Here is a 27304-nt window from a genome sequence, read left to right on the forward strand (position 1 = left end):
GCAAAGAATTCAATAAGAAAATGAACCTAGTTTATTGCTGCATGAGGATTTTTAGTTTGTTCAATATGACCTAAATACGTCCAAATTACAAAAAATGTCAACTCCTGAGTGATCCAGCAGAACTAGGAAACAGCTCTCACCTTTGCCCCTAGCCCACCGGAGATCATCAACCAGCGCAACCAAGGCAGTTTCAGTCCCATGGTGAGGCCTGAATCCCGATTGGAAGGGATCCAAATGGTCCGCATCCTCCAGGCTTCCTTGGAGTTGTTCGGCAACGACCCGCTCAATCACGTTGCCCAAGAATGGTAGATTTTAGACTGGGCTATACTTGGCCATATTGGCCGGGTCTAAAGATTTTTTTTAAGAAGCTGTTTAATAACCACCTCTTTCAGCGGGTCTGGGAAGGCTCCCTCACAGAGGGAAGCATTCATCACCCTGCAGAGCCCATCGCCCAGCCCTTCCCGGCTCGCTTTTATCCGCCAGGATGAGGAGGATCAAGGAGACAGGTGGTCGGTTTCACTTTTCCAAGCAGCCTGTCCACATCTTCGGAGGTAACAGATTGGAATTGATCCCATGTAACAAGACTAGACAGAACTCTAGCACTCTCCTGCCCTGGCCCAGCTCCCACGGTGGAGTCTACCTCCTTCTGAATCTGAGAGACTATCTTCAAAAAACTTTGCAAAAGCATTGCAGGAGATCTTGGGGTCCCTACCAGGCCCTGGTGGTGCAGGTGGTTCCGGTAGATTGTGAACCACCTGAAAAAGTCTCCTGCAGATGCAATAGAGGCGGCGAAGAAGGCCCTCTTTGCCATCACCATTGCCACCATTGGTAGGCTCGATGTTGAGCTCTAGCTTGTGTCCGGTCTGATTCAGAAAGAGTTTTCCGCCACCGGTGCTCTAGCCGTCTCAACGATTGTTTCATCATCCTCAGCTCCGGGGAAAACCACGGGGCTGTCTGGGCTCCATGCAATCGGAGGAGGCGCTTCGGAGCCAGACAGTCAATAGCCCTGGTTAACTCCGCATTCCAGCGGGCCATGAGGGAATCAGCTGAAAGGCCATCAACTTGGGATAAAACATCCCCTACCACTGTCTGGAAGCCAATTGGATCCATTAAGTAGCAGGGGCGGACCATCCGAATCGGTCCCACCGATAGGGGATGGGGTCACGGAGAAGTCCAGTTGCACCAGGAAGTGATCTGACCATGGCTGACTTCTTTTGTTTCGCTTTTAGTTAGTGTCAGATCACCAACATCCGTAGAGGTAAACACCAAGTCTAAGGCATGTCCGTGGCTATGAGTTGGACCAAACTTATTCAGGGACATCCCCATGGAGGCCATGCTTTCCATGAAGTCCTGAGCGGCCCCTTCTAAGGTTGTGTCGGCATGGATATTAAAATCCCCCTGGACAACCAAACTAGGTGTCTCCAGGAGCATATCCGCCATGACCTGAAGCAGCTGGGGCATGGAATCCTTGGTGCAGCGGGGAGGTCGGTACACCAAGAGGAATCCTGTACTGCCCCTATTGCCCAGCTTCCAGAACATGCACTCAGAAAACTGGGTCTTCCCAACAGGACGCCTGGTGCAGACTAATGACTTCCTAAAAATCACTGCGACCCCCCCTCCCCGCCCACCTGACCTGGGTTGGTGTGCGTAAGAGAAACCTGGTGGGCAAGCAGCGGCAAGGACAGGCCCATCTGCTTCATCCAACCAGGTCTCTGTCACACATGCCAGGTCAAATCCTCCATCCACAATCAGGTCGTGGATGGCAGTGGTTTTATTCATCATTGACCTGGCATTGCACAGCAACACTTTCAGGTCATGTGGGTTTCCCTTGCTGATTCCAGTATCCTTCCGGTCAGGACAAGACCTGGAGGCAGGGATAGTCCTCAAACAATGACTAAACCTGCCTCCTCGGTAATGACATGATCTGGTCTTAGCATAACTCCTCCTCCTGCCCGTGATCACTGAGATTGGGTGTCCCAATACATCCCCCCCTGTGGAACCTGCCCCAGCCATTCTTTTGGCTGAGGCCCACTCCCAGGCAGCCCTGACCCTTCCCCTTAAAAAGCAAAATACAAACTATATAGTAATTTAACAGAATAAAAAATAAAAACAAAGCAAGAAACAATTATGTTAAATTAAACTACTCCCCACCCTGACTAAATACTTATCCCACCCCAAGCAGAAATAAAATAATAAAATATAATATTATAAAAAAAACACCATTTGTGCAGCAAATTAAAAGCACTTAAAACATTTAAAACCATTTTTGTCACTTGCTGCAGGGACAAGGCACCTTCCTCACCCCCTGTTAAACTGACCATCTCCGCAGTGGCCGTTGGAGAGGAGGGAGAGGAGGGAGAGAAAGCAAAGGAGCCTACCCGCCTGCCTTCCTTCCTCCCCCTGTCCCCCCCCAGCCTTCACTTTCGCACCTCTTCACTTTTGTTCCTGTGACAAGCCACAGCCGCACTCCGTCTCTCGCTCCCCCCCCTCGCAATACGGCACAGCTCTTTTCTATGCTTCTCCTCTTCTTCACCACCTCAGTGCCTCGCTCACCCCCCCCAACTTGGGCACACAGAGCCCACGGCAGAAGAGCACTGTGGGCTCTTCTGCTATGGGCAGCTCTGCACAAGTTTGGGGCAAGTGTTGATCGAGGAAGCGAGCCAGAAGGAAGCTCTCTGGCTCGCACCTCTGTTTAAATAGCCCCCCCAGTCAGCGGATTGGCTGGCTGGAACTTTGACGTGGCCGGGTCCTCCGGTGCTGCTTGCTGCCATGGCGCTCATCATGTTGCCTCACCGGAAGTCCCCAGGCATAAATCTGGGGACATTCCGGGGACAGATTTCGTCCGGGGACAGATTGGTGAATCTGGGGACTGTCCCCAGGAACTGGGGACATCTGGTAACCCTATTTTAGGATAAATGTTAAATCGGTAAAGGCTAAGGCAAAGAAATGTAAAGAGAAAGATGGAGATTTTTCTATATGTGGTGGACTTGTGATAAAGTAAAAGCATTTGGAGAACTGATCTACAATGAGTTAAAAAAGATGTTTAGATATACCTTCCCCAAAAAACCAGAAGCATTTTTGCTGGGTTTGCTGGGAGAGGAAATTGCAAAGGTAGATAAAAGATTATTTATGTACGCCACGACAGCGGTGAACCTTATTAGCCCAAAAGCGGAAATTGCAGGAATTACTAACGATTGAGGAGTGGCAGATGAATATGATGGACTATGTGAAATTAGCCAAGCTGACCAGTAGAATCCAGAACCAAGATGACCAAAAAATTCAAAGAGACTGGAATAAATTTATTTGGTGTATGAATAATTACTGTAAAAATGTGAAGACACTAGCGGGATTGAAAAACCCTGCAATGAAAATTTTAAAAACTTTTTAGACCAAAGAGACAGAGTTGATTATAAGGATACAAAGGTCAGAAGTCAAAAAAGACTCTCCTCCTGCAAAAGAGGGGAGTGGCTGCAGCCAGGTGCCTTCGAGGGGGCGTGTACGGCAGCGTAAATTGCTGTGGTGCCAGCCTCCTGGCCTCACTCTTCATCGTCCCGTCGCGAGTTACTCACCCTCCACTCCCTTAGAGCTCAGGGTCTCAGTTTTCTTTTGGCCTTGCTATGGACCTTAGGTTGGTCGCCCTGGTTGTCCGGAAGGCCTGGTAGGAATTTTTCCATTTGGCATTAGGCTTTTTGGTTTTTTCGCCTACCTCGTAGCAATCGTCACAACTTTCGTGGTATTGGTGGGTAGGTTAGTCCATCATGGCCCCCAAGCCGGCTGCCGGACGATCCATCGATCTCCCGTAGATACAGTATCAGCAATTAGCGACACGAGTTTCTAGAAATAGCTTGCCACATTCCAGAGCTCATGCACACTCTATCAGCAGATAATTCACAGCAGAAGTTGCACGCAGGAGAGCATTATTTACAAGTTTATTCAGCGTTGGTCAGAACAAAGGAAAACATGACTGCCTGCATCAGTGTCTCCAGACACACAGAGAGAAACGAAAGCAATAGAAAACAAAAGACACAACAGAAACATCCTGTGGAAACAGGAAATACGCAGACTCTGACTCACAAAGCCTGCTCCCTTTTAAGGTGGAACGGAAATATCCTAACGGGCCGTGCCCCGTTATTGCTGGTTACCCCACTCTACAAGTTGTTTCCACATACTTGCAGACAGAAATTCTCAGGTAGAGCGCAACCAAGAAGTTAGGCATTGGACTTAGCTTTCCCCTCTGGATAGGCACACAGAACAAGAAAAGTTTCTTTCTTAAAATTTATTTTAAAAACATAAGGATAACATGCTTAAAAAGCAGGCCCTTCTTTTGTGGATTACAAGCTAAGAAAAAACAACAACATTGTAGAATATAACTGACTAATACTCACTTCTAACACCTAGATAGAGATAAGGTAATTCAAAGTCCTTCAGATGATCCGCGTTCAAAGACAAACAGGAATCTCCATCACAAAGAGGACGACGACTGTAGCCAGGTGGGCTGCTAACAGCCGGGCAATGTTGCAAGTTGCAGAGAGCGCTTTTCCAGCCATTCTCAAGATCTTTTATCCCCAATTTGCATGTGGAACCAGAACCCCCAGGTCCAATCACAATCCTTGGTTACATTCAAATTCTCCAATGACCTGCTTGTGGGCTAATAATTTTAACTTGTGACAGCTGGGCTAATTAAGGCTCCAGAACCTAGATCAAAGGTGTTTCCTTCCTTCCGTGGAGCTTCGTGGAGGTTATGCAGATGCATATTCTCAGGCAATTAAAGGACAGATAACAACACTGGGTGAATGTGCATAACTTTAACCCCAGGTGTCAAACCTTCAAATTAACCAGAGAGTTCCTCTCCCATAATAAACATTTTACACCCTTGGAGCCTGCTGGTCTGCGGGTTAAAGCAACATGACCTAGTTCCCATAATTCTTGTGGCTTGCTGATTTCCCACAAGGCCTTGTTCTCTGCTTGACCAAAGAACAGCTTCTTGAAATGTACTAACTTTACTACAAGGGCCCTGCCAAGGATTATGGCCTCCCTAAGATCTACTGAGGTAGTCATCACCAGGCTGCCATTGGAAGCTCTATGGCCCATCTCCCCCCAGTTGACTTCTGGACAGCGACTTCCACCTGGACCCCTCTTACGGTTTGCCCCCAAGTTCACCTGGTTTAGGTCAGGGTGATGCACTAATTCACCTCTCTTACTCTTTGGCAATCACTCGTAGCCGAGTAAGATTGTCTTCCATGAAAACAGTTTTAACAATGAGTCAGTAAATGACTGTGGAGGCCAATTTTGGATCCACACATCCTTCCACAGTGGGGACATTGGCTTCCGGATGGGAGTTGATCATGGTGTGGATTTGCCAAGCGTTCCTCCCTCTTAGCCCGTTTCTCCCTTGCATCCTGAGTTCAAGTGTCTTCAAAGCCCATGACATCTTTGGTAAAGGCTGTTCTCCACTTGGAGCGCTCGCAGGCAAGTCTTTCCCAATTGTTGGTATTTATACTACATTTTAAAAAATTTGCCTTGAGACAGTCTTTAAACCTCTTTTATTGCCCACCAGCATTACATTTTCTAATTCACCCATAACCTCGATGACTAGGATTCCACCCAGTGGAATATGGACACTATTTGAGAACCATAGTAAAGTCAACTGCAGTAGGCACAGGAAGCAAAGCAAGGTTAAGACAAGTTTAAAAACAGAAGCATGAGGGAGGGAGGGTTTGCTCTTTGGTCAACTGTACTGCCAGTGTCAGGTGCAGCTGGCTTTTAACCCTGGTCAGTGAAGAAAAGTGAGAACTTTGCCGCTCTGGTCTGCCATCCCAGCTCCTCCCACTTGGCTGCCCTCGCATGTTTGTATTTGTCATGTAGAAAGTCCATTGTGGATGTTAACCAAACAGGAATATTCAAAGTGTCTTTTTTCATCATGCCAGTATGTGTGGGCAGTATGAACACCATATGACTAAAGTGAGAAGAACAATAATGTGTCTGAAACCACCCAAAGAAATGAGATTTGAACAGGGCTTCCCCCCAAGCAGGAACTCACAGGAACTGAGCTCCAGCACCTCTCAGGTGGGTGTCGCTGCCATTATTAAAGAACAAATGGAGATGTTCATGGGAAGCTCCAGCACCTATTTTTCTTGAAAAATAGCACTGGATTTGAACCATCTACCTGCTGATTGATGGTTTTTACTCTTAATTAGAACACTAAACTAGCGTTTACACTTTGACAAACCTTTTGTTAAACTGAGACTGCCTACTTGCCTGGAAGAACATCAAATGGAACTCAGTGAAAATTATACCGGAGGATTATCCTGGAAGTTATGCAAGACCAAACCAATCATATCAATCAGATATGACTTGTTATTCCAAGTAGGTGGTATTTGCTCGTGACAAATAATGTTAACCTATTTAAAGTCATGTTGTCTGTCATTTCATTCCGCGGAACCTAAGTACATCTTCTCGGTGACTGAGGAGCAGTCTTGTATATCTGGGCTGAAAGATGGATTTGCTTCCACGCCAATCAATGATATGGCTCTTCATAATGGGGGCAGGCTTGGTCCAAGTGCTTATTAGTTCAGGAATATTGTGGAAAAGAAGAAGTGTAGACCCAGAAGCAACTATGAATATTGTAAGCCATTTTCCTTTTCCTTTCTCATCTGCTTACCTCAAGGCATCTTTGACAATTAGTGTTGCTTAATGGTGCTGTACACCACAACCTTGAAGTTAATTTTCCATGGACTGCTGGGGTTTTAGGGGACAAGAAAATATTTATTATAATATTTTGAAGTAGTAGCCTGCCCTCCCAATGCATCATTGCTGAGGGCAGCTTGGAATTTTATTTTATTTTTAAATCTCAATAAAATTCCCAACATTTGCTTCACGGAACACCAGTACTCTGTGAACATCAATTAGGTGCTCTGCAGTAGCAACTCTATCATCCTGCGTAGTGCATTATAATTGTTCAGCAGCAAGAACAAAAATCATTCAGTGGTCCACCAAGTCCCTCAGCAATTTTCAAGTGGTCCAAGGGAAGGGGAGACGGGAGGAGTTTGGGAACAACAGCCATAAAAAGCAGCAACAGCAGCAATTGGCTGGGAAGGTATTCTGGGAAGACATTCTGCAACAAAAGGCTCCCTTCGTTTCTAATTTCAGCAGAGGGAGGCAGGTAATCAGTTCTTGGATTTCTTTAGAACTGACAAATAAGTGATTGTGTGAGATGGTTTCACTACCTTATCTGGCTTATTACCCATCTGCACACTCCAGTTATCAATTGTATCATGTGGAAAATAAGTGTTTAGTAATGCTTTTTTCCCAGGGGGTACTCAAGGATACACAGTACCGGCACCTCTTCTTGTTTGTTTGTTTGTTTGTTTGTTTGTTTAAAAGTATGGGACTTACTATAAAAACTTCATGGTGAGTACCAGCACCTATTTTTCTAGAAAAAAGTAGTGGTCTGTAGACATCTTACAGTTGCTTGTTAACCTGTCCAACCACACCATCTCCACCCTGCAGAGCGAAATTATTTCTTTCAGAGGATATCCCAGTGAGGAATATGAAGTGGTGACAGACGACGGTTATATTCTGAGTATTAACAGAATCCCTCATGGCAAAAGAAATCAGTCAAACAAGGGTGAGTGTGTGCTTTGAGATATATATTGTGTGTACGCATATATACAAATGTTTGATATTTTGGGGATTTATTATTATTATTATTAAATTATGAATTCTTGCTTTGCTAAAATTTGATTTGGTGCAAAAGAACATAGGCAGTTTGTTTGGTAATGTGCACTATTATTATGATTGTTGAGTGTGTCCTTCTTCTATTTTTTCTATAATATTGCAAAGGATAGGCCATATAGGTAGTTGAGGTCAAGTGCTTCTTACTCCTTTCCTGAACTATTAAAGAAGTAAGGAAATATGGTGACAAGGAGATGAGGAAGCTGGAATAAATAGTTCATAGTCCATGTTGACAGCAGCCATTTTCTGTGCTGACGTAGCTGTGCTCTCCATACCTTCTTGACCCAAGTCATAGGGAACTGCATGCAATCTTTTTTGTGGGGGGAAATCTCTTTAGTTGCAAAAGAGTGTTTTTGCAGTTATTTAAGATATATGTTCTTCGGCCATTTATAGGGGTCACAGCCTGAATTAAAAAAAAGGAGAAAAACACCAGGGCTGTGAAAAGTTGGTGACACTGCCAATTCCATTGCCCAATGGCTTTGTGTGTTGTATGCAGCTTTTTCTTGAGTGAGAAGTGAAATGCAAGGGGGGGGGGGAGGGAACCAAATCATGCTGGAAATGCCAAAAGATGTAGGGCATCTTCTTCCACATGTGGTAGGCATGTAAACAAGCCAAATATACTGGAAAATGATTTATGGGGAACTGAAAAAAATATTAAAGATGACACCCTCCCCCAAACCAGAGGCCTTCCTCTTACGAGTAACAAACTCTGATATCCCCAAGTAGGTACTTAATCTCTTCTTGTATGCGACAACAGCAGATTGAGTAATCTATACACAAAGGTGAAAAGACCAAGAAATCCCAACTAAAGAGGAGTAGCAAAATAAACCTTAGGCATGCCTTAGACCTGGTATTTACCTCTATGGATGTGGGTGATCTGACACTAAGTAAAAGTGAAACAAAAGAAGTGCCATGGTCAGATCACTTCTTGGTGCAACTGGACATCTCTGCAACCCTTCCCCTCTGCAGGGAGGTGGGACTGATTCGGATGGTCCGCCCCCCCCTTAATGGATCCAAATGGTTTCCAGAGAGTGGTAGGAGATATTTTATCCTATGTTGATGGCCTTTCAGCTGATTCCCTGGTGGCCCACTGGAATGCAGAGTTAAGTAGGGCTATCAGCTGTCTGGCTCCAAAGTGCCTACTCCGACTGCATGGAGCCTGGACAGCCCCATGGTTTTTCCCAGAGCTGAGGGCAATGAAACAATCATTGAGATGGCTAGAGCACCAGTGGCCGAGAATTAATTCTGAATCGGCCCGGACACAGAGCTCAACATTGAGCCTACCAAGTGGCAATAGTGACGTTGAAGAGGACCTTCTTCACTGCCTCTATTGCATCTGCAGAAAACAGCAGCAGGAGACTCTTTCAGGTGGTTCCTAATTTAATGGAACCACCTGTGCCATTGGGGCCTGATAAGGCCCCCAAGACCTCCTGCAATGATTTTGCAAAAAAAATAATTTGCAGTTAAAGTTGCTCAGATTCGGAATGAGGTAGACTGCACCATGGGAGCAGGGCTGGGGTGGGAAAGTGCTAGAGTCCTGTCTAGTCAAGTTGCATGGGATCAATTCCAATCTGTTACCTCCAAGGATGAGGACAGGCTGCTTGGACGAGTGAAACCAACTATCTGTCTCCTTGATCTTTGCCCATCCTGGCTAATAAAAGTGAGCCAGGAAGGGCTGGGCGATGGGCACTGCAGGATGGTGAATACTACCCAGCCCTGCTGAAAGAGGTGGTCATTAAACTGCTTCTTAAAAAAACACCTTTGGACCCGCCCGATATGGCCAACTATCGCCCAGTCTCAAATCTTCTATTCTTGGGAAAGGTGATTGAGTGGATGGTTGCAGAACAACTCCAGGCACGCCTGGAGGATGCGGACCATTTTGATCCCTTCCAATCAGGATTCAGGCCAGGTCTACCTCTCTTTTAAATCAGAACCAGTGAAGGCGGTGAAGGTCCTGTGTGAGTGCCTGGAGGTGGTTGGAGGATGGATGGCAGCTAACAGATTGAGGTTGAATTCTGACAAGACAGAAGTACTATTTTGGGGGGACAGGGTGTGGGCGGGTGTGGAGGACTCCCTGGTCCTGAATGGGGCTACTGTGCCTCTGAAGGACCAGGTGTGCAGCCTGGGAGTCATTTTGGACTCACAGCTGCCCATGGAGGCACAGGTCAATTCTGTGTTCAAGGCAGCCGTCTACCAGCTCCATCTGGTACGCTGGCTGAGACCCTTCCTGCCCGCAGACTGTTTCACCAGAGTGGTGCATGCTCTAGTTACCTCCCACTTGGACTACTGCAGCACGCTCTATGTGGGGCTACATTTGAAGGTGACCCAGAAACTGCAACTAATCCAGAATATGGCAGCTAGACTGGTAACTGCGAGTGGCTGCCGAGACCATATAACACTGGTCCTGAAAGAACTACATTGGCTCCCAGTACATTTCTGAGCACAATTTAAAGCCCTAAACAGCCTCGATCCAGTATACCTGAAGGAATGTCTCCACCCCCATCGTTCAGCCCTGACACTGAGGTCCAGCTCCAAGGGTCTTCTGGCAGTTTCCTCACTGTGAGAAGTGAGGTTACAGGGAACCAGGCAGAGTGCCATCTCGGTATTGGTGCTCGCCCTGTGGAATGCCCTCCCATCAGATGTCAAGGAAATAAACAACAATCCGACTTTTATTTTATTTTTTTACTAACCTTTTTATTCAAATAAAACATATTATCCAAAAACATATCATCCTTATTTCCCCATTTTTCCTGACGCCCTAACTTCCCTCAGTTCCAGTCTTTGATTTCTCTAAAAATGCTATTTTCTGCATGTTACACAGTTGTATAGATCCTCAAACTATTTAGCTGATTATTATCAATAAAAAGTTTGTGAATGTTTTTTCAAAGTCAGCCAAGGAGTCCAGTTCACTTTGTTGCATTTTCAAATACTTTGTAAAGGGTTCCCCTTCATTCCCATTTAAAGTCCCATTCATTCCCATTCCCATTTAAAGTCACAGTTATCCTTGTCCAGTAGCTTGTATGTCAGTTTTGCCAGTTCTGCATAGTCCATCAATTTTTCTTGCCATGATTCTTCAGTTGGGGTTTCTTCAGTCTTCCATCCTTGTGCTATTAAAACTCCTGCGGCCGTTGTCGCATACATGAAGATGTTTTTCAGCTTTTTTGGCAGATCTTTTCCTACAATCCCTAACAAAAATGCTTCAGGTTTTTTAACAAATGTTAAATGGAACATTTTCTTCAATTCGTTGTATATCATTTCTCAATTTTTTAAAATTACCTTACAATCCCAGCACATATGATAAAATGTTCCCTCCTTTTCCTAACAATCCGACTTTTAGAAGACATCTGAAAGCAGCCCTGTTTAGGGAAATTTTTAATGTTTGAAGTTTTATTCTGTTTTTAATGTTCTATTGAAAGCCACCCAGAGTGGCTGGGGAAACCCAGCCAGAAGAGTGGGGTAGAAATAATAAATTATTATTATTAACCAAAAATTTGGGATCAAGAGGGGACACTGCTAAGGAAGGAGTGTAAACCCTTTGTAGAGTACTTGAAGAGGTATAACAGTCAGATAGATTTACAAGACGGACCTGAACTGTGAGCAGCAGAAATTAACAATTTGGGTATTATGTAGAGTGAATGAGGGTGGTTAAAGGCAATTAACATATGTATATATTAAAATTTGAGGAAATTCTTAAGTAATTATAATAAAAGAAATGCAAAGGACAGTCTAAGGGTGTTGCTTTTTTGAAAGATATTAGGGCTACCTAATACCTGAGAAGCAAAGGTGGTGTAATGAAGGAAGGGCAGGAGGACTTAGCTACCTGCTTCCAGTGCCAAGCTCCCAATATAAGATTATAATTGAGTAAAATGGCTTAAAATGTAAGAATAAGATGACTTTTTGAATAATAAGATTATATTGAATAAGATGACTAAAAATATATCAGTTCAAGAATTTGTAATGTCACTGGCTCACTTATGCACATGCGGTGGCAATGCCCCCAAGTTTTTTTGTTTTGGAAAAAAGCTTTTTCATGAAGCAGGCCTTATGACAAAACAGCATATCCCTTTGGATTCTGAAACAACACTTCTATCATAATAGTCAGAAATATTTTAACAGCTTTCCCCAAAATGTATCATTAGTCATTTAATGACTGCAGCGTAGTATTGCAAGGTGTTGGAGGTTTCTAAAGGCAGACTTGTTTGAGATCTGGATCTCACCACTCTGTGATTTAACATTCATGGACAACCTGACAACCCATGTCTGAAGAGAGCAAAACAGACAAGGCAAGGTTGGGGGAGCTTGACCTGGTGTTGCATGTAGAGGTGAGGGAATTGGATTGGCTCCGCCAGCATGCACTTCTCCCTTTCCCTTCTTGCTCTCCGTAAGCACCAGCAACCCAGTTTGCTGGGAAGCCATGAGAGTAACATTGCCCCACCTGCACCACTTCACTGGCTGCTACTTGAAATATGGAATGACAACAACTGCCATTCAAGGTTCTGATGGATCACTGTCTTGTTGGAAAGAAACACTGAAGTTACCTCTTATAACTATACTTAAAAGACTTCTATTGCAGATCCGAAGCCCACAGTGTTTCTGCAACATGGCTTGTTTGGCAGTAGCCATAACTGGGTGTCAAATCTGGACAACAACAGCCTGGGCTTCATACTGGCTGATGCTGGCTATGATGTTTGGCTAGGAAACAGTAGAGGGAACACCTGGTCCATGAAACACATTAATTATACTGTGGAGCAAGAAGAATTCTGGCGATTCAGGTAGAGTGATCTTTCTAAACTTCATTATGTGTTTCTGGTTCCTAGTCTTCCTTTTGGGGTTTTTAATCTGCCATGCTCTTCTCTTTTCTTCTGTTTCAACATTGAACAGCACCCTGACAATCTAAAGGTATAGAAATATATTTCCAAGTAAATATAATTGGTAGTTGTTTCTTTAAACAAACAAACAAACAGCACATATTGTTCATGTGGGGAATTAGATGCTCTGATGAAGACTGGAAGATGATAAGATCCCCCAAAGATGTTCTCTATGGGGAGCTGACTTCAGGCAGCAGGCCCACTGGCCGACCAACTGTGTATTACAAAGACGTTTCCAAACATGATGTGAAGGCTAGCAACATCAACTCCACCTTGTGGGAATCTCTTGCAGACAACAGCAGTGCCTGGAGACAGATAGTTAGGTGGTATATTCACAGTAAAGAACAGAGGAGAAATTACCACTGGGATGAGAAATGGCATGGTACACCTGCATCAGCAGAACCAGATGCCTTGATCTGCCCCAGCTGTGACAAAACATGTCTCTCCTGTACAAGCACAGCAGGCACTGTAACTCTTTGACAAATAAATAAAAACTAAAAACTGGTCTAGTAGCACCTTAGAGACTAACTAAGTTTGTTCTTGCTATAAGCTTTGACATTTTGACTTCATCCTCGAAGGCACACTCTTCCTGACCCAGATGGATGTTGGCAACTGTCACATTGCAGGAACCCTATGGCCACTGTGAACTATTTGGTGGACTTTCAAAGTTTTCAGTGAATAGCTCATAGTGTTTTATTGACTGCTAGTGAACAGTGCCAGTGGAAATATCTAAAGAAGATGAGACATGGCTTAATTTAAATCAGATTGTTTCACAAATGTTCAGAGAATTGGTAGTCCATGGAGGAGGTGATCTCTGGTTTGCCAGATATTGTATTGCATTGGCTGGAGAAGTCTGTATGCAAGTCTGTAAAACACAGTCTGTTATTCCTTTTCTTTGCAGTTTTGATGAAATGGCTAAATATGACCTTCCAGCTTCAATAAATTTTATCCTGAGAAAAACTGGACAAGAGAAAATATTTTATGTTGGTCATTCCCAGGGCACCACAATGGGTAGGTTAGGAAGCTTCTGAAACACATGTTGCCAATTCTAATAGCAACATGTTTATTTGTACAGTTGGTGTTGTATATTAATTTCAAGAGAGATTTTGGTCATAGTACAGTGGTTACACATAGAGCCACTGGACATGGAGAACCATCTTAAATAACAATCCCTGTGTAGGTTTCCTGCATTTCCCCCTTAGTAACATTTCCCATAAAAGAAATGTTTCAAAGCTGCTATGGACTTAGAGAAAGAAGTGTATGGAATATAATACAGTGGTACCTCGGGTTAAGAACTTAATTCATTCTGGAGGTCTGTACTTAACCTGAAACTGTTCTTAACCTGAGGTACCACTTTAGCTAATGGGGCCTCCCACTGCTGCTGTGTGATTTCTATTCTCATCCTGAAGCAAAGTTCTTAACCCGAGGTACTATTTCTGGGTTAATGGAGTCTGTAACTTGAAGTGTCTGTAACCCGAGGTACCACTGTACTCCCCTCACAAACCTTGTTTTATGTGCTTTGTGTTGCTTCAGTTCATCTCAGCTGACAAAGTCTTGTTTAATTTGAATAAAATCCTGGATTTCAAGCCAGGATCAAACCTGGTTTGTAGTTGGAATTTAAACAGAAGTTTCTGAGTCTGGATGTAACAGGAAACTGTAGCTTAACAATCCTGGAAGTACGGTACTTTATTAAGGCTCCCAAGAGGAGGGGATATGAGTGTGTACTTTCCAATATTTCATTTGACTAGAAGCATGTGACATAAGCCATTCCTCACAGGTCTTACAATAATGTATACAGTCAAACCTCGGTTGTCAAATGTAATCCATTCAGCTTCTGAAACGTTTGACACTGGGGAGTGACTTCCAATTGGTTGCAGGAGCTTCCTGCACTCAAGCGGAAGCCGCGTCTGACATTTGGCTTCCGAAAAATGTACAAAAACTGGAGCATTTACTTCTGGGTTTTCGGTGTTTGGGAGCCGAAATGTTCCAAAAGAGAGCCATTCAGGAACTGAGGATTGACTGTACTTTATTGCTTTTGTGTTATGAGAAAAGGCTAAGATTTTTTTCTTGTATTGTGATCAAGGCAGTAGTGCTTGCTATATTCATTTATCTTCTATTTCTTGCTATATTCATTTATCTTCTATTTCTATTTCCCATCTTGTTTCTTAGCATTCATTGCATTTTCAACCATGCCACAGCTCGCCCAGAAGATAAAAATGTTCTTTGGATTGGCACCATTGATCAACACGGTTTATTCTATAAGCCCAATATTAGCTGTGATCACTCACCTTCCTGAATCCTTGGTCAAAGTATGCATTTTGGACCAAATATTTGTTTAAAATAGAGGGTGCAAATATCTCTGGCTGTAGCTAAGAACTTGGGAATGTATCCATCATTTGACCTGAGGCCATTTGTCATTCTCATAGACACCTAAACAGTTCAAGCTGGCGAATGCTGAAATTTGGTAACAGGGTGTTGCTCAGTCTAAGCTGATCTGTAAAAATTGGGGTGCCCATTTTTCTATCTTGCTGTAAGTAGCATGGGTGCCAGCACAAAACACCTGCTGCGGGCAGGAAAGAAAGAGGTGCTGGTGTGAGAACAATCCTCAAGTGCCCAAGCAAAAGGACTTGGTACAAACTTACATGAAGATCTTGATAGTATGATGGCAGATTACACCTGTGCGTAACTCAGCTGCCTTTAAAGCAATAATGCTGAACAGTTATAGGAGCGTGTATTTATTACATTATTGGTTTATTTTAAGTATTAAACAATGTATGACTATAGGACAAGAGAGCCAAACCAATCTACTGAGAAATAACTTGGGATGATCACAGTGTGGTGGGCAGTTACAGGCACATGAGCCCATTTTCTGGGCTCAGAAACATTTGCTGATTGTGTTGGAGGCTTTTGGGGGCTTCTGTGTTGGCCAAATGTCCCTCTCACCCACTTTTAGCTCAGTAAGTCATACAACAACATTGTAACATGATCAGTTTTGTTCCCAGATTAGAGTCTGGTTGGTGGGAGGATTGAGAACGAGAGATTGTGGATTGTCTAAAGCCCCATACTGACTGTGGCTAGGGGGATACTTGATTACCTTGGGGGCTTTATGATTCACAGCTCACCCTTGGCTTCTATGCTACACTGCTTCTACCCTAGACAAAAGCAGATTGAAGTGCCCTTTTCAGATTGTAGGAACAGCCACTCCTTGTATTCTCAACCTGGAGAAGTCAGAAGACAAGGCAGTAAAATCATTCTCCCTTATGTTACCATGTAGACAATAGAGAAGGCGTCATTTGCTGAAATTACTAGGGAATTAAGTAGGATTGCCATATTTCAAATTGCTGAGCTTTTTTGCCCAACATCTGTGCACTACTTCTGAATGTGGTATTTTGGATATGTCCGGACGTATGGCAACCCTAAATTAAGTGATTTCAAGCACAGCACAACTATTTGGCTATTGGCTATTTGTGGCTAGGTTTGCACAACAGCAAGTCTTTTGCATATTTGGGCTCCTACTGAAATGATGTTCCTGAACCACGTTGCAAGGGCGCCAGTTGCACATTGCATACATCTCAAGAGGCACTTTAACTGTGTCATCCTGTCTCTTCGATGGCTGAAATTACAATGTCCATGTCTTGAATATAGCAGAAGGTCCTTTTGTTTGACTATGCATGTGGGATTTGAATTATTGCTGTTATCATTATTATGGCCATGGATTGTTGAATGGGCATTCTAGCCTAACAATCTGAGTAGAAGATTCTCATAATACTGTTTGTGATATTTTCTTGCTACCCGATATTGCTGGAAGTATCTCTAGGGAAGCAGTCTTGACTAACAAAATGACCTGTGTACTAATGTTTTTGTTTTGACAGGTAATATTTGGAACCACGCACTTAAGTGCTCAAAGCAAAACTTCTAAATGGTTTGCTACTAACCTGTGTAATCGTTTCTTACTTGATCATGTTTGTGCCAGTTTTTTCTTCCTAGGGATGGGCTTTAATGTGAAAAACATAAATCTGGTAAGATTTCTAACTACATAATAGGAGGTAAAGAGTGTGATCTAAAGAAAAGTATGTGGAGGCTTCTTTGAAATGATTGCTGCTTATAACATCCATTTCTTAATTACCCCTGGAGAAGTGGATCCCAGATGACTACTTCATTGAGCACTAGTGGATAGTGTAATTTGTGATATTTTGGGCTGCGTGCGCACACAAAAACCAACCCAGGACTGCCACTTAAATTTAAGTGTTTAATTTGAGTTAAATTGGTCTACCATATTGATTCAAAATGGTGCCCTGCATGCAAACATAGTTGAAGACTAATATATCCACCTCAGGAGTCCTCGTACCAAGTTTGGCGATGATATATTGAGAGGCAACCTGATTGGTTGGAGCTGTCACACATTTTGGGCAATGATATCTTCAGAGATGTCCAAGTTGGTGAAGGTTGAAATTGTCACCTCAAATTTAAAAAAGACTTGCAGAATGGGGTGAAATATCTTCAGAGGTGTCCAAATGGGCAGAGCTATTATTATTGTTGTTGTTGTTGGAAAATTATTGTCTGGTAGCATTAAGGCAGAAACCTTAAGAGGGCACAGCTGCCACATTGAGACAATACAATATAACAAATATTAAATACACAATAGAAATAAGAACAAAAATAAGAACAAAATGAACCAATATGGCTTTGTGTACAGATACTTGTAAACTGGAACTTAATATTTGTGTGCCTTGAAAGATGGTGCACATCAGCCCAAGAAACATGTGAAGAGGTGAGAAGTCATGGTGTGCACCAAGGCCTGGTTACGGTGCTTGGGGGCCCTTGTGCAATTCCCCATACAGGGCTCCACTTCCCCAAAACAGAATGCAGGTAATGCCTTATGGGTCACAAGAAGGCTGTGTCTTCCTTGCCACCATGATGCAATAGGACCATAGTTAAGAGCAATACTGAGTTTCAGTTCATAGTTCCTGATAAGAGTCTAGGAGTGGCCCTTAATTATGGTTGGTAACACAACTGGACATGGCACCAAAGCAGGGTGGAGTGAATTCATGTCCTACAAGAGGAATGTACACAATGGCCTGGCCCACTGCACAAATGGATGTTATTTGATATGTCTGTAATTGCCCTGGTTGTACTATATAAAGAAAAATATTATAACTGGGGCTGCAATCCTGTGCATAGTTACCTGGGTGTAACCTGGTTGAACACAGTACAATTTACTTCTTAGTAAATGTGCATAGGATTGCAGTATTAGTAGAAATATATTTATGTTGTGGGGCAATGCTTTGCTGTAAGCGAATTTCCCTCTTGTTTGGTACCACAATATTGGCATTGGCAGCTAGTTTGAAGTGTCAAGTTGATCTCCAAAACTGGCATGTAATTGCTACTTAAACACCGATTCCTGCATGATATCCAGATGTTGAGCACTAGAGTGCACTTGTTTTGTTCAAACAAACCAAATGAAATTGAAATGGCTGTTACACTTTGAGATAAATTCAGCTAATCACTTTGCTCTTTCTTTCAGACTCGAATCAATGTACATTTATCACACTGCCCAGCTGGGACATCTGTGCAGAACGTGCTTCACTGGAGTCAGGTAGCACCTAAATCCTCAGGTGTTGGTACTGCCAACTTGCTTAGATGACAACTCCCATCAGCCAGGCCACACTGGCTGGGGTTGATGAGAATTGTAGTCCAGAACATCTGGAGGGTTCTAGGCTAGTGAAGGCTGTGTGTCAGTAGCATAAGGCTGGCCAAGAAGTGCCATGATCTGGGAGCACCTGGTGTTGAATGTAGTTGCTGGTAATTTCTTCATGGCCTTGCAAAAACAAAACAGGGTTGGGGAATCTTTTTGATACCACAGGAGTTTTTTATCAGGATTAGTTTCATAGGTCACATTTAAAAGCAGGGTGGGGCCGCCTACCTGTCAATTACCTGATGTAGCAATGGAGGATTTCAAAGTGTGCTGCAGGGTGCAGATGAAACTGATCCCTCCTCTTTATTTTCCCTGGAGATTCTGATGCAGACCTCTTGCTGATCTGTTTTAACAAGTCTTTTAAGAGAATCTCCTTTCTGAACTGGGAAGGGATTTGCATGGAATTCCAGCAAACTGAATAGGATTTTCACCCACACCCCCCCCCCAGCTGGCTTCAGCTGCAATCTCAGCTGGATAGTAGGTGGGAGACTTTGGGAGAAGTGTTTGGGCCAAACTGGATCCCCTGGCAAAATAAGATTGCCTTGTGGCATGGAAGTTCCTGGTCCCTGGTATATATTTTGACTTACTTAAGTCCCCATAAGTTTAATCCTCCATGAAAGATTTGGAGGATGGCCACATAGGAACTGGCCATTTTTCCACTAGCTTCCCATTTGGGAATGCTTTCCCCAGGGAGGCTCACCTAGCCCCTTCATTATATATCTTTAGGCACTGAGCAAAAACATTCCTCTTCTCCCTTTGGCTAATTACACAACCTATGGCCTCCTCCCCAGTGACCTCCTCCCCAGCCTGACCCTTCCAGAGAAGAAGAAGACAGTTCAGAATTACAACAGGGGTTTGAGGGAGGTCACAGCTCAGAGGCAGATGAGGGGGAAAGCTGGGAAATGATGGGAGACGTGGAGGGGGAAGAGGAAGCACCAGAGGGAGGACAGCTGACGGACACAATGTGTTTAGAAAGCATTCCAGACTCCCCTCTCTCCCAGAACCCAGCGATCCTTGAAGGTAGTGGAGCAAAGAGCTCAGAAACAGAGGGCCCTCAGTGGCACCCGTAGGGAGATGATGACAATGACAAATGAAAAAAGGGGAGGGGGTGGAGAGTCACTCGGGACAACGCCATTATCCCGACGAGGCTGTGTTCCAAGCCTCTCTCTGTAAATATTGAATAAAAAGCAGATGGTAAGAACTTTTTCTTCTCTTCTACGTTCCTCACAACCTGCCGTGCCTGTTGTGTCTGTGTGTATTGTTTTGTTATTATGTTATGTGCTTTTGTGCTTTTATATAGTAAACTGCACTATGATCCTCAGGTATTTATTGATTAATAATTAACAGCAATAATAATAATTTCCCCATTTAGTTTTTTCAAAATATGGTACACTTCTTTTTTCAGAATAGGAGGAGTAAGGAGTTCAAAGGTTTTGACTGGGGTAGCAAGGAAGAGAACATGGCTCACCACAACCAGGTAAGAATTTTTCACTAATTGCCATCTCTTTCTCCCTCTTTCTCCTCCCCTCCCTCCCTTCTCTGTTTATATGATGGTAGACATTGGTAAGGTATGGCAAAAGCTACTGATGGCAAAGGCTGCTGTTCATATAATACATGGTGGATAAAATATAGCTGCAATATGAAACAAAATAGTTAAAGGTCATAATCTTTGACGTTTATAACCAGGCTTTATATACACAAAATGTAATGATAATGATAATGATGATGATTTATACCCCACCCATCTGGCAGTTTCCCCAGCCACTCTGGCTGGCTTACATCACATATAAAAACATAACAAAACATCAGTCATTAAAAAGTTCCCAATACACGGCTGCCTTCTGATGTCTTCTAATGGCTGTGATGCCCATGAATACGTTAACAAATTCTAATATGTAAATCTATAAACTATTTATCAAAATAATATATCCACAATTATACAATAAACCCTAATAAAAATAAAATTTCTGTACAATGCATGAGATGGTCTTATACTTCTTTAATTATATTAATTAGATAGCTGATATTGCTATATAAGATATTTTTAATGTTTTTTAATCAAACTTTCTGGATAACTGAAATACCAAACACATTTTGGCATTTTATGCTTCTTCAGTGGACTATTTTGCTATGCAGTATTCTGCATGCATGAGTTCAGTTTCTCAGTTTTGTTAAAAATTGTAACTAATATCCAAATAAACCAATCACTTTAACTAAAAATCTCACCAAACTAGATCCAAATATTACCTTTGCTTGTGTCGTGGTCAAAATTCAATATCTTCAGTCGGTACAGGTTTGCAAAAAATGCAATCATCTGTTAAAGCAATGCATATAACATTAGAAACATATCTCAAAAATAGGAACGTATGAAAGTAAGTAAGTAAATATAATGAGAAACTTACCAGTTAAAATGTCTACACCGCGGGGATCATGAGTGAACTTAAGTGAAAGAAGCTATTATTTTACCCGCAATATTGCACTGTTGATCTGATTACAATAGTTTCTAGCTCCATTTCATAGAAATTCCCCACACTGTGTCAGGGGCGCAGCATGAGGGGGCAGTGGGACCATGGCTCTGGGCACACAATTTTGAAGTGGCACAAATCAGGCACCCCTATGCAGAGATTCCTGCCCTCTTTCTGGGGGTTTCTGGGCCCTGGAATCTGGCCCAGCCTCACTGCTGTGTCCTTGGCCACCTCGCCCAGACAGCACATGCTTGCTCCTCAGTCAGATGGTGAACAGGTAACAACAACAACAACAACAACAACAACAACAACAACAACAACAACAACTTATTATTTATACCCGCCCATCTGGCTGGGTTTCCCCAGCCACTCTGGGCGGCTTCCAACAAAACACTAAAATACAATAACCTACTAAACATTAAAAGCTTCCCTAAACAGGGCTGCCTTCAGATGTCTTCTAAATGTTTGGTGGTTATTTTTCTCTTTGACATCTGGCAGGAGGGCGTTCCACAGGGTGGGTGCCACTACTGAGAAGGCCCTCTGCCTGGTTCCCTGTAACATGGCTTCTCGCAGTGAGGGAACCACCAGAAGGCCCTCGGCACTGGACCTCAGTGTCCGGGCAGAATGATGGAGGTGGAGACGCTCCTTTAGATATATTGGACCGAGGCTGTTTAGGGCTTTAAAGGTCAGCACCAACACTTTGAATTGTGCTCGGAAACGTACTGAGAGCCAATGTAGGTCTTTCAAGACCAGTGTTATATGGTCTCGGCGGCCGCTCCAAGTCACCAGTCTAGTTGCCGCATTCTGGATTAGTTGTAATTTCTGGGTCACCTTCAAAGGTAGCCCCACATAGAGCACATTGCAGTAGTCCAAGCGAGAGATAACTAGAGCATGCACCACTCTGGCGAGAAAGTCTGCGGGCAGGTAGGGTCTCGGCCTGTGTACCAGATGGAGCTGATAAACAGCTGCCCGGGACACAGAATTGACCTGCGCATCCATGGACAGCTGTGAGTTCAGAATGACTCCCAGGCTGCGCACCTGGTCCTTCAGGGGCACAGTTACCCCATTCAGGACCAGGGAGTCCTCCACACCCGCCCGGCTCCTCTCCCCCAAAAAGAGTACTTCTGTCTTGTCAGGATTCAACCTCAGTCTGTTAACAGCCATGTTGGCCGGCCATGCTCCCCACTGTGCAGACAGGCAGCAGGAGGCACAGCGTGGCCCCACTTGGCTCTGGGGACAAGGGCTGGCCTTGCACGGTGGACTCCATTCACCAGAAAATGAAGCTGCATTGCTGCATTGTGTAAATACAATTGTGTTTTTAACCTGAATTGTGTTCTTAACCTGAAACTGTTCTTAACCTGAAGCACCACTTTAGCTAATGGGGGCCTCCTGCTACCGCTGCGCCGCCGGAGCACAATTTCTGTTCTCATCCTGAAGCAAACTTCTTAACCTGAAGCACTATTTCTGGGTTAGCGGAGTCTATAACCTGAAGCGTATGTAACCTGAAGTGTATGTAACCTGAGGTACCACTGTACATATTTACTATAGGGAGTGGTCTCCAGATTCCCTTGAAAATAGCTTATTTCTGTATCAAATGTATATGTATCTCTCAGATTTAATATGGGAATGTAGGTTTGTTGACAAATCTGCAAGATGCCAGGTGTCTATCTTCAGTCCCTTGTCATAAAATGAAGATATTGTCTACACTTTCCTCCGAGGGTCTTCTGCTGGTTACTTCACTGCGAGAAGTGAGGTTACAGGGAACCAAGCAGAGGGCCTTCTCGGTAGTGGTGCCCGCCCTGCAGAAAACCCTCCCTTCATATGTCAAGGAAATACACAACTATTTGACTTTTAGAAGTTTGATGTTTTATCATGCTTTTGCTATTCCCTTGGGAGCTACCCAGAGTGGCTGGCGAAACCAAGCCAGATGGGCAGGGTATAAATCTAATAATAATAATAATAATAATAATAATAATAATAATAATAATAAATATTATTATTATATTTTTATATAGCAATATGTCACCATTATACAGACTGCTTATGTCCAGTATGTATGTTCCTTCAAATTTATCCATATGTAGATTTGCTAACTCAGATGTCTGCTTTGCATGATGATATCTGAAATGTGCAAGAAGGATCTCTTTTAAAACTGAAATAATGTTGATTTGGTGCTCATATCACTAATGCAAAAATGAAATGGGTTGTCCCTCCATCCCTCTGTCTCTCTCTATCTGCCTATATGTGTATTACTTCCATTTTGCTTAAAGGATCCTCTATCATCAATATGACTTCCTCCTATGGAATGTTAGTATAAAATGCAGCTCCATGAACGCTTGGTTATCAGAGAACAATATGATAAAGGAAATAAATAGACAAATTTTGTATGCAACAACCTTCTTCGACCTAGTTCTTTCCAGATGTTTTGAAGGACAGCTCCCATCAACCCAGGAAATAAAGCCAATTGGCTGCGATGATGGGAATTATAGTCCAAAACATCTGAGGGCATAGGCTTGGGAAAGCTGGCCCTCTGAAATATAGAATAATTCTTATTGTCAGGTTGTGTTGGCTCTCATAGTTTGACTTAGTGTCACATACAAAACAGCTCATTTCCTCAGAATGCACAAAATGCAGCACATTCCACAAAACCTGATTGAGATTATGCAAAATGGCCAGAGAATGTACAAAGGATAGTCAATATATGCACATTGTTCAAAGCCTGTTGGAAACCGTGTATATTTACCAGGAAATGTGAACAAGTTCCTTTTCATGGATGATGTGCTTATTCTCCACAATGCATCTTAAATCTGCACAATGTCCAGTTGTTATGCACTTTAAGTGCTCAATTTATATTCCCCTTAACATACTTGTTGTTGTTGTTTAGTCATTTAGTTGTGTCCAACTCTTCGTGACCCCATGGACCAGAGCACGTCAGGCACTCCTGTCTTCTACTGTCTCCCGCACTGTCCAACCACCTCGTCCTCTGTCGTCCCCTTCTTCTTGTGCCCTCAATCTTTCCAAACATCAGGGTCTTTTCCATGGAGTCTTCTCCTCTCATGTGGTGGCCAAAGTATTGGAGCCTCAGCTTCAGGATCTTCCTTCCAGTGAGCACTCAGGGCTGATTTCCTTCAGAATGGATAGGTTTGATTTTCTTGCAGTCCATGGAACTCTCCAGAATCTCCTCCAGCACCATAATTCAAAAGCATCAATTCTTCGGCGATCAGCCTTCTTTATGGTCCAGCTCTCACTTCCATACATCACTACTGGGAAAACCATAGCTTTAATTATACGGACCTTTGTTGGCAAGGTGATGGCTCTGCTTTTTAAAATGCTGTCTAGGTTTGTCATTGCTTTTCTCCCAAGAAGCAAGCGTCTTTTAATAGCATGACTGCTGTCACCATCTGCAGTGATCATGGAACCCAAGAAAGTAAAATCTCTCACTGCCTCCATTTCTTCCCCTTCTATTTGCCGGGAGGTGATGGGCCCAGTGGCCATGGTCTTAGTTTTTTTGATGTTGAGCTTCAGACCATATTTTGCGCTCTTCTCTTTCACCCTCATTAAAAGGTTCTTTAATTCCTCCTCACTTTCTGCCATCAAGGTTGTGTCATCAGCATATCTGAGGCTGTTGATATTTCTTCTGGCAATCTTAATTCCAGCTTGGGATTCATCCAGTCCAGCCTTTCGCATGATGAATTCTGCATATAAGTTAAATAAGCAGGGAGACAATATATATGTGTTTGTGTGTGCGCGAGCGTGAGCACGTGCACATTTGTTTTGATCAGGAAATTTTTTGCAGAGTCCTAACTTATAAAGTATTTTTTAAGTATTTGTTATTTCCCCCTCTCTTTTAGGAAACAGCACCTTTCTATGATATTAAACAAATGACTATTCCAACAGCTTTCTGGAATGGTGGAAACGACTGGGCTTCAACTACAAAGGATTTTGCCCTGCTGCTGCCTCAGGTCTCAAACCTAGTTTACCATAAGTTTATTCCTGACTGGGCACACCTGGATTTCATCTTGGGCTTTGATGCCCCACAGCGCATGTATAAAGAGATAGCTGAGTTTATGCAGAATTATCAGTGAGTTTGTGATCCTGAAATAGTCCTTCAAGAAATCAGCACCATCAGTCTATGTCTATGATGATGACGACAACAACAACTACAAAAACTACAAAAAAAAATCACCTTGGAAAGAAATCCCTGTTTGTTCACACAAAATAATTCCTTTGAAAATAATATTTTTGAACTGCTTATCATTATTTATATCCATGCATTTTTAATGGAGGTGTTGAGACATAACTCAAGTGACTTCTCATCACAGTACAGTGGTACCTGAGTGGGAGGAGGCAGGCAGACTCCTCAGAGGGCCCCGTAGAGCATCCTGCCCCAGCTTGTCCCGCTGAGTGACTGCTGAGGCATATGAAGCCTATGAAGAGTCATTTGGAAAACACTGAGGTGGCATGGTTCCCCACCTCCCCAGGCAGAACTTTCATATGTGGTGGCTCATTCTCATGTTATGCTTGGCATGGCAGTCTCTTCACCCATCCCTCAACAGGACCACATTTGCACCATTTGCTTCCAATTTGACACAGCTAGGCACTAGAGTGCCCATATGCCTTACTTTCCAGAGGACACTCTGTTTGAGTAGCTGTATGGTCCAAGTCCAGTTTAAAGATTAAGAAAAGGCAGCAGGAGTCTTGGCATCATGCCCCATCAATGCATAGCACATGGACAGGAGAATGAGCAGGCCCATCCCTACTATGGTGACATAGATTTCTGTTTAGATTTCTGTTTAGATTAAGAACAGAAGTAGAGCCTGACCTGGTTCTGACTTGGTTGTTGCATCATACACCTTTGTGCACAAGTTGACAAGCATCATTTGTAATGTGCTGCCACCCATCTTTTTCATTTTCCTACTTTTATTAAGAGTTGTTCTGGTTTAAAGTAATGGTTCATCTAGTCTAGTATTATGTTTCCTCTGTGGGTAAGCCAGATGCTTCTGGTAACTTTACAATTGGGAAATGAAGGAATCAGTTCTCTCCCTCTCTCTATCAGCGAAGCTCAGATGCTGACAGGAGAAGAAGAAGCAGGCATAGAGAGAGAACAGTTAACAGCAGAAGGCAGTTAGGAGAGGGAGAGCAGCTGTAACCTGAGCTCTGAACAAAGAAGAGATGAAAGACAGGGCCAGAGTGACAGGTGGCTGTGTGAGAGCTTCAATGGCGAGTCAGACATTGGAATGCAGGAAGCATTCTCCCCCAAATCTCGTAGGATCTCAAAAGTGGCCGAGACGTGCGAAAGATACTGGAAAAAAAGGTGGGGGCTTCCGTGCTGGGGAAGGGGGAGGAGCTCAGTCTGGGCAGCTCCATCTTCTGTGGAGGATGATGAGTAGAGGAGCTCCGTCCTTGTTTGTTGTTTTAGCAATAAATCTGAAATAATTAACAGCCAGAGTGGTCTCATGTTTGTGGGAGAGACCAAGCCATAACACTCTCCCTCCCTCTCTCTGTCTCCCACTTATCTGCAAGGTCTAGGCCAGGGGTAGTCAACCTTTTTATACCTACCGCCCATCTTTCTTGATGGTAAAATTTCCTTACTGCCCACCAGTGCTTGATGGAAGGAGGGTTCAGCTTGTGCCATAGAACCCCCTACTGCCCACCTAGAATCCTGAAATGCCCATTAGTGGGCGGTAGGGACCAGGTGGACAACCCCTGGTCTAGGCTTTCAAGGGATATGCATTCTAAGTATGAATATTCAAATTTCATTAACATGACTACTAATTCTGTGAAGTTATTGAACAACATTTTCAAAATCATCTCTGTAAGCTTCCTTGCTATCCCGGTCTACCCAGAAGTTTTAGAGATACAGGATGCAAACTGTTGCACGGATGGATCCATCCACCCACTACCAACCACATAATCTGCTCTGGATGGCTGGAGGGCCTTCCAGGAGAGAGAGAGAGAGAGAGAGAGAGAGAGAGAGAACGAACAAATGCTTGGGGAGAATCTGCCTTTAACTACAGTTTTAGGTTTTACATAATCATTTAAATTATATCACTAGTAGCTATTTGATTTGAATATATTGCCTGATCATCTGTGGCCAAATAGCATGGTGTGTGATTCCAGATATGTTGATATTTCTGTTTCTTCTGAATTCTGGGAGGTAAAAAACACAAGTAAAAACCATTCAAGGTGGGCACAGATATCTTGAGGTTCCCGATCGTTACTTCAGTCAGATGGAGTGAATAAAGTTTTTTGCCTCAACTATTTCTATTGAGCAATAATCATGACATATTATTTTACTGTATTCATGATGCCTTTGATATTTCCTTCCACAATGCAGTTAATGCTTTTCTTTGAGTCTTGAGTTGTTTCAAAAAACTTTTTGAGACCTAAACTGTTTAAGAATCCCAGAGAATTAATCTCAGGGACAAGTTTTTCAGTCTGACTCTTAAGGGGTTTTCAAAGCTTGGGGACTTCTTTATAGAAATTCCCCTGACCACTGCCTTTGTTGCTTGCCACCCTCTCTGCAGCACAGTGAAGCGGAT

General features: G+C 43.3%; 1 protein-coding gene across 3 annotated transcripts; it reads left to right on the forward strand.

Annotated features, from left to right (window-relative positions):
- Positions 1 to 6400: 6400 nt before the first annotated feature.
- On the forward strand, positions 6401 to 27023 carry LOC308476749 (putative lysosomal acid lipase/cholesteryl ester hydrolase). 3 transcript variants are annotated; one of them, XR_013986079.1, is made up of 10 exons: positions 6404 to 6625; positions 7510 to 7627; positions 12308 to 12506; positions 13504 to 13613; positions 14772 to 14911; positions 16475 to 16621; positions 18127 to 18198; positions 19703 to 19774; positions 24614 to 24965; positions 24999 to 27023. XR_013986079.1 is itself a non-coding variant. In XM_081004601.1 (9 exons), the coding sequence occupies exons 1-9, from the start codon at positions 6497 to 6499 to the stop codon at positions 24845 to 24847; spliced, it is 1221 nt and encodes a 406-aa protein (XP_080860727.1). In that variant the 5' UTR covers positions 6404 to 6496; the 3' UTR covers positions 24848 to 24999. The 3 variants fall into 3 exon arrangements, 2 of the variants coding, with proteins under 2 accessions (XP_080860728.1, XP_080860727.1); XM_081004601.1 differs by having other exon boundaries at positions 24614 to 24999; XM_081004602.1 differs by lacking the exon at positions 16475 to 16621 and having other exon boundaries at positions 6401 to 6625; positions 24614 to 24999.
- Positions 27024 to 27304: the final 281 nt, after the last annotated feature.

This window comes from Podarcis pityusensis, assembly GCF_964106645.2.
Source record: "Podarcis pityusensis genome assembly, chromosome: 5".
Lineage (NCBI taxonomy): Eukaryota > Metazoa > Chordata > Lepidosauria > Squamata > Lacertidae > Podarcis > Podarcis pityusensis.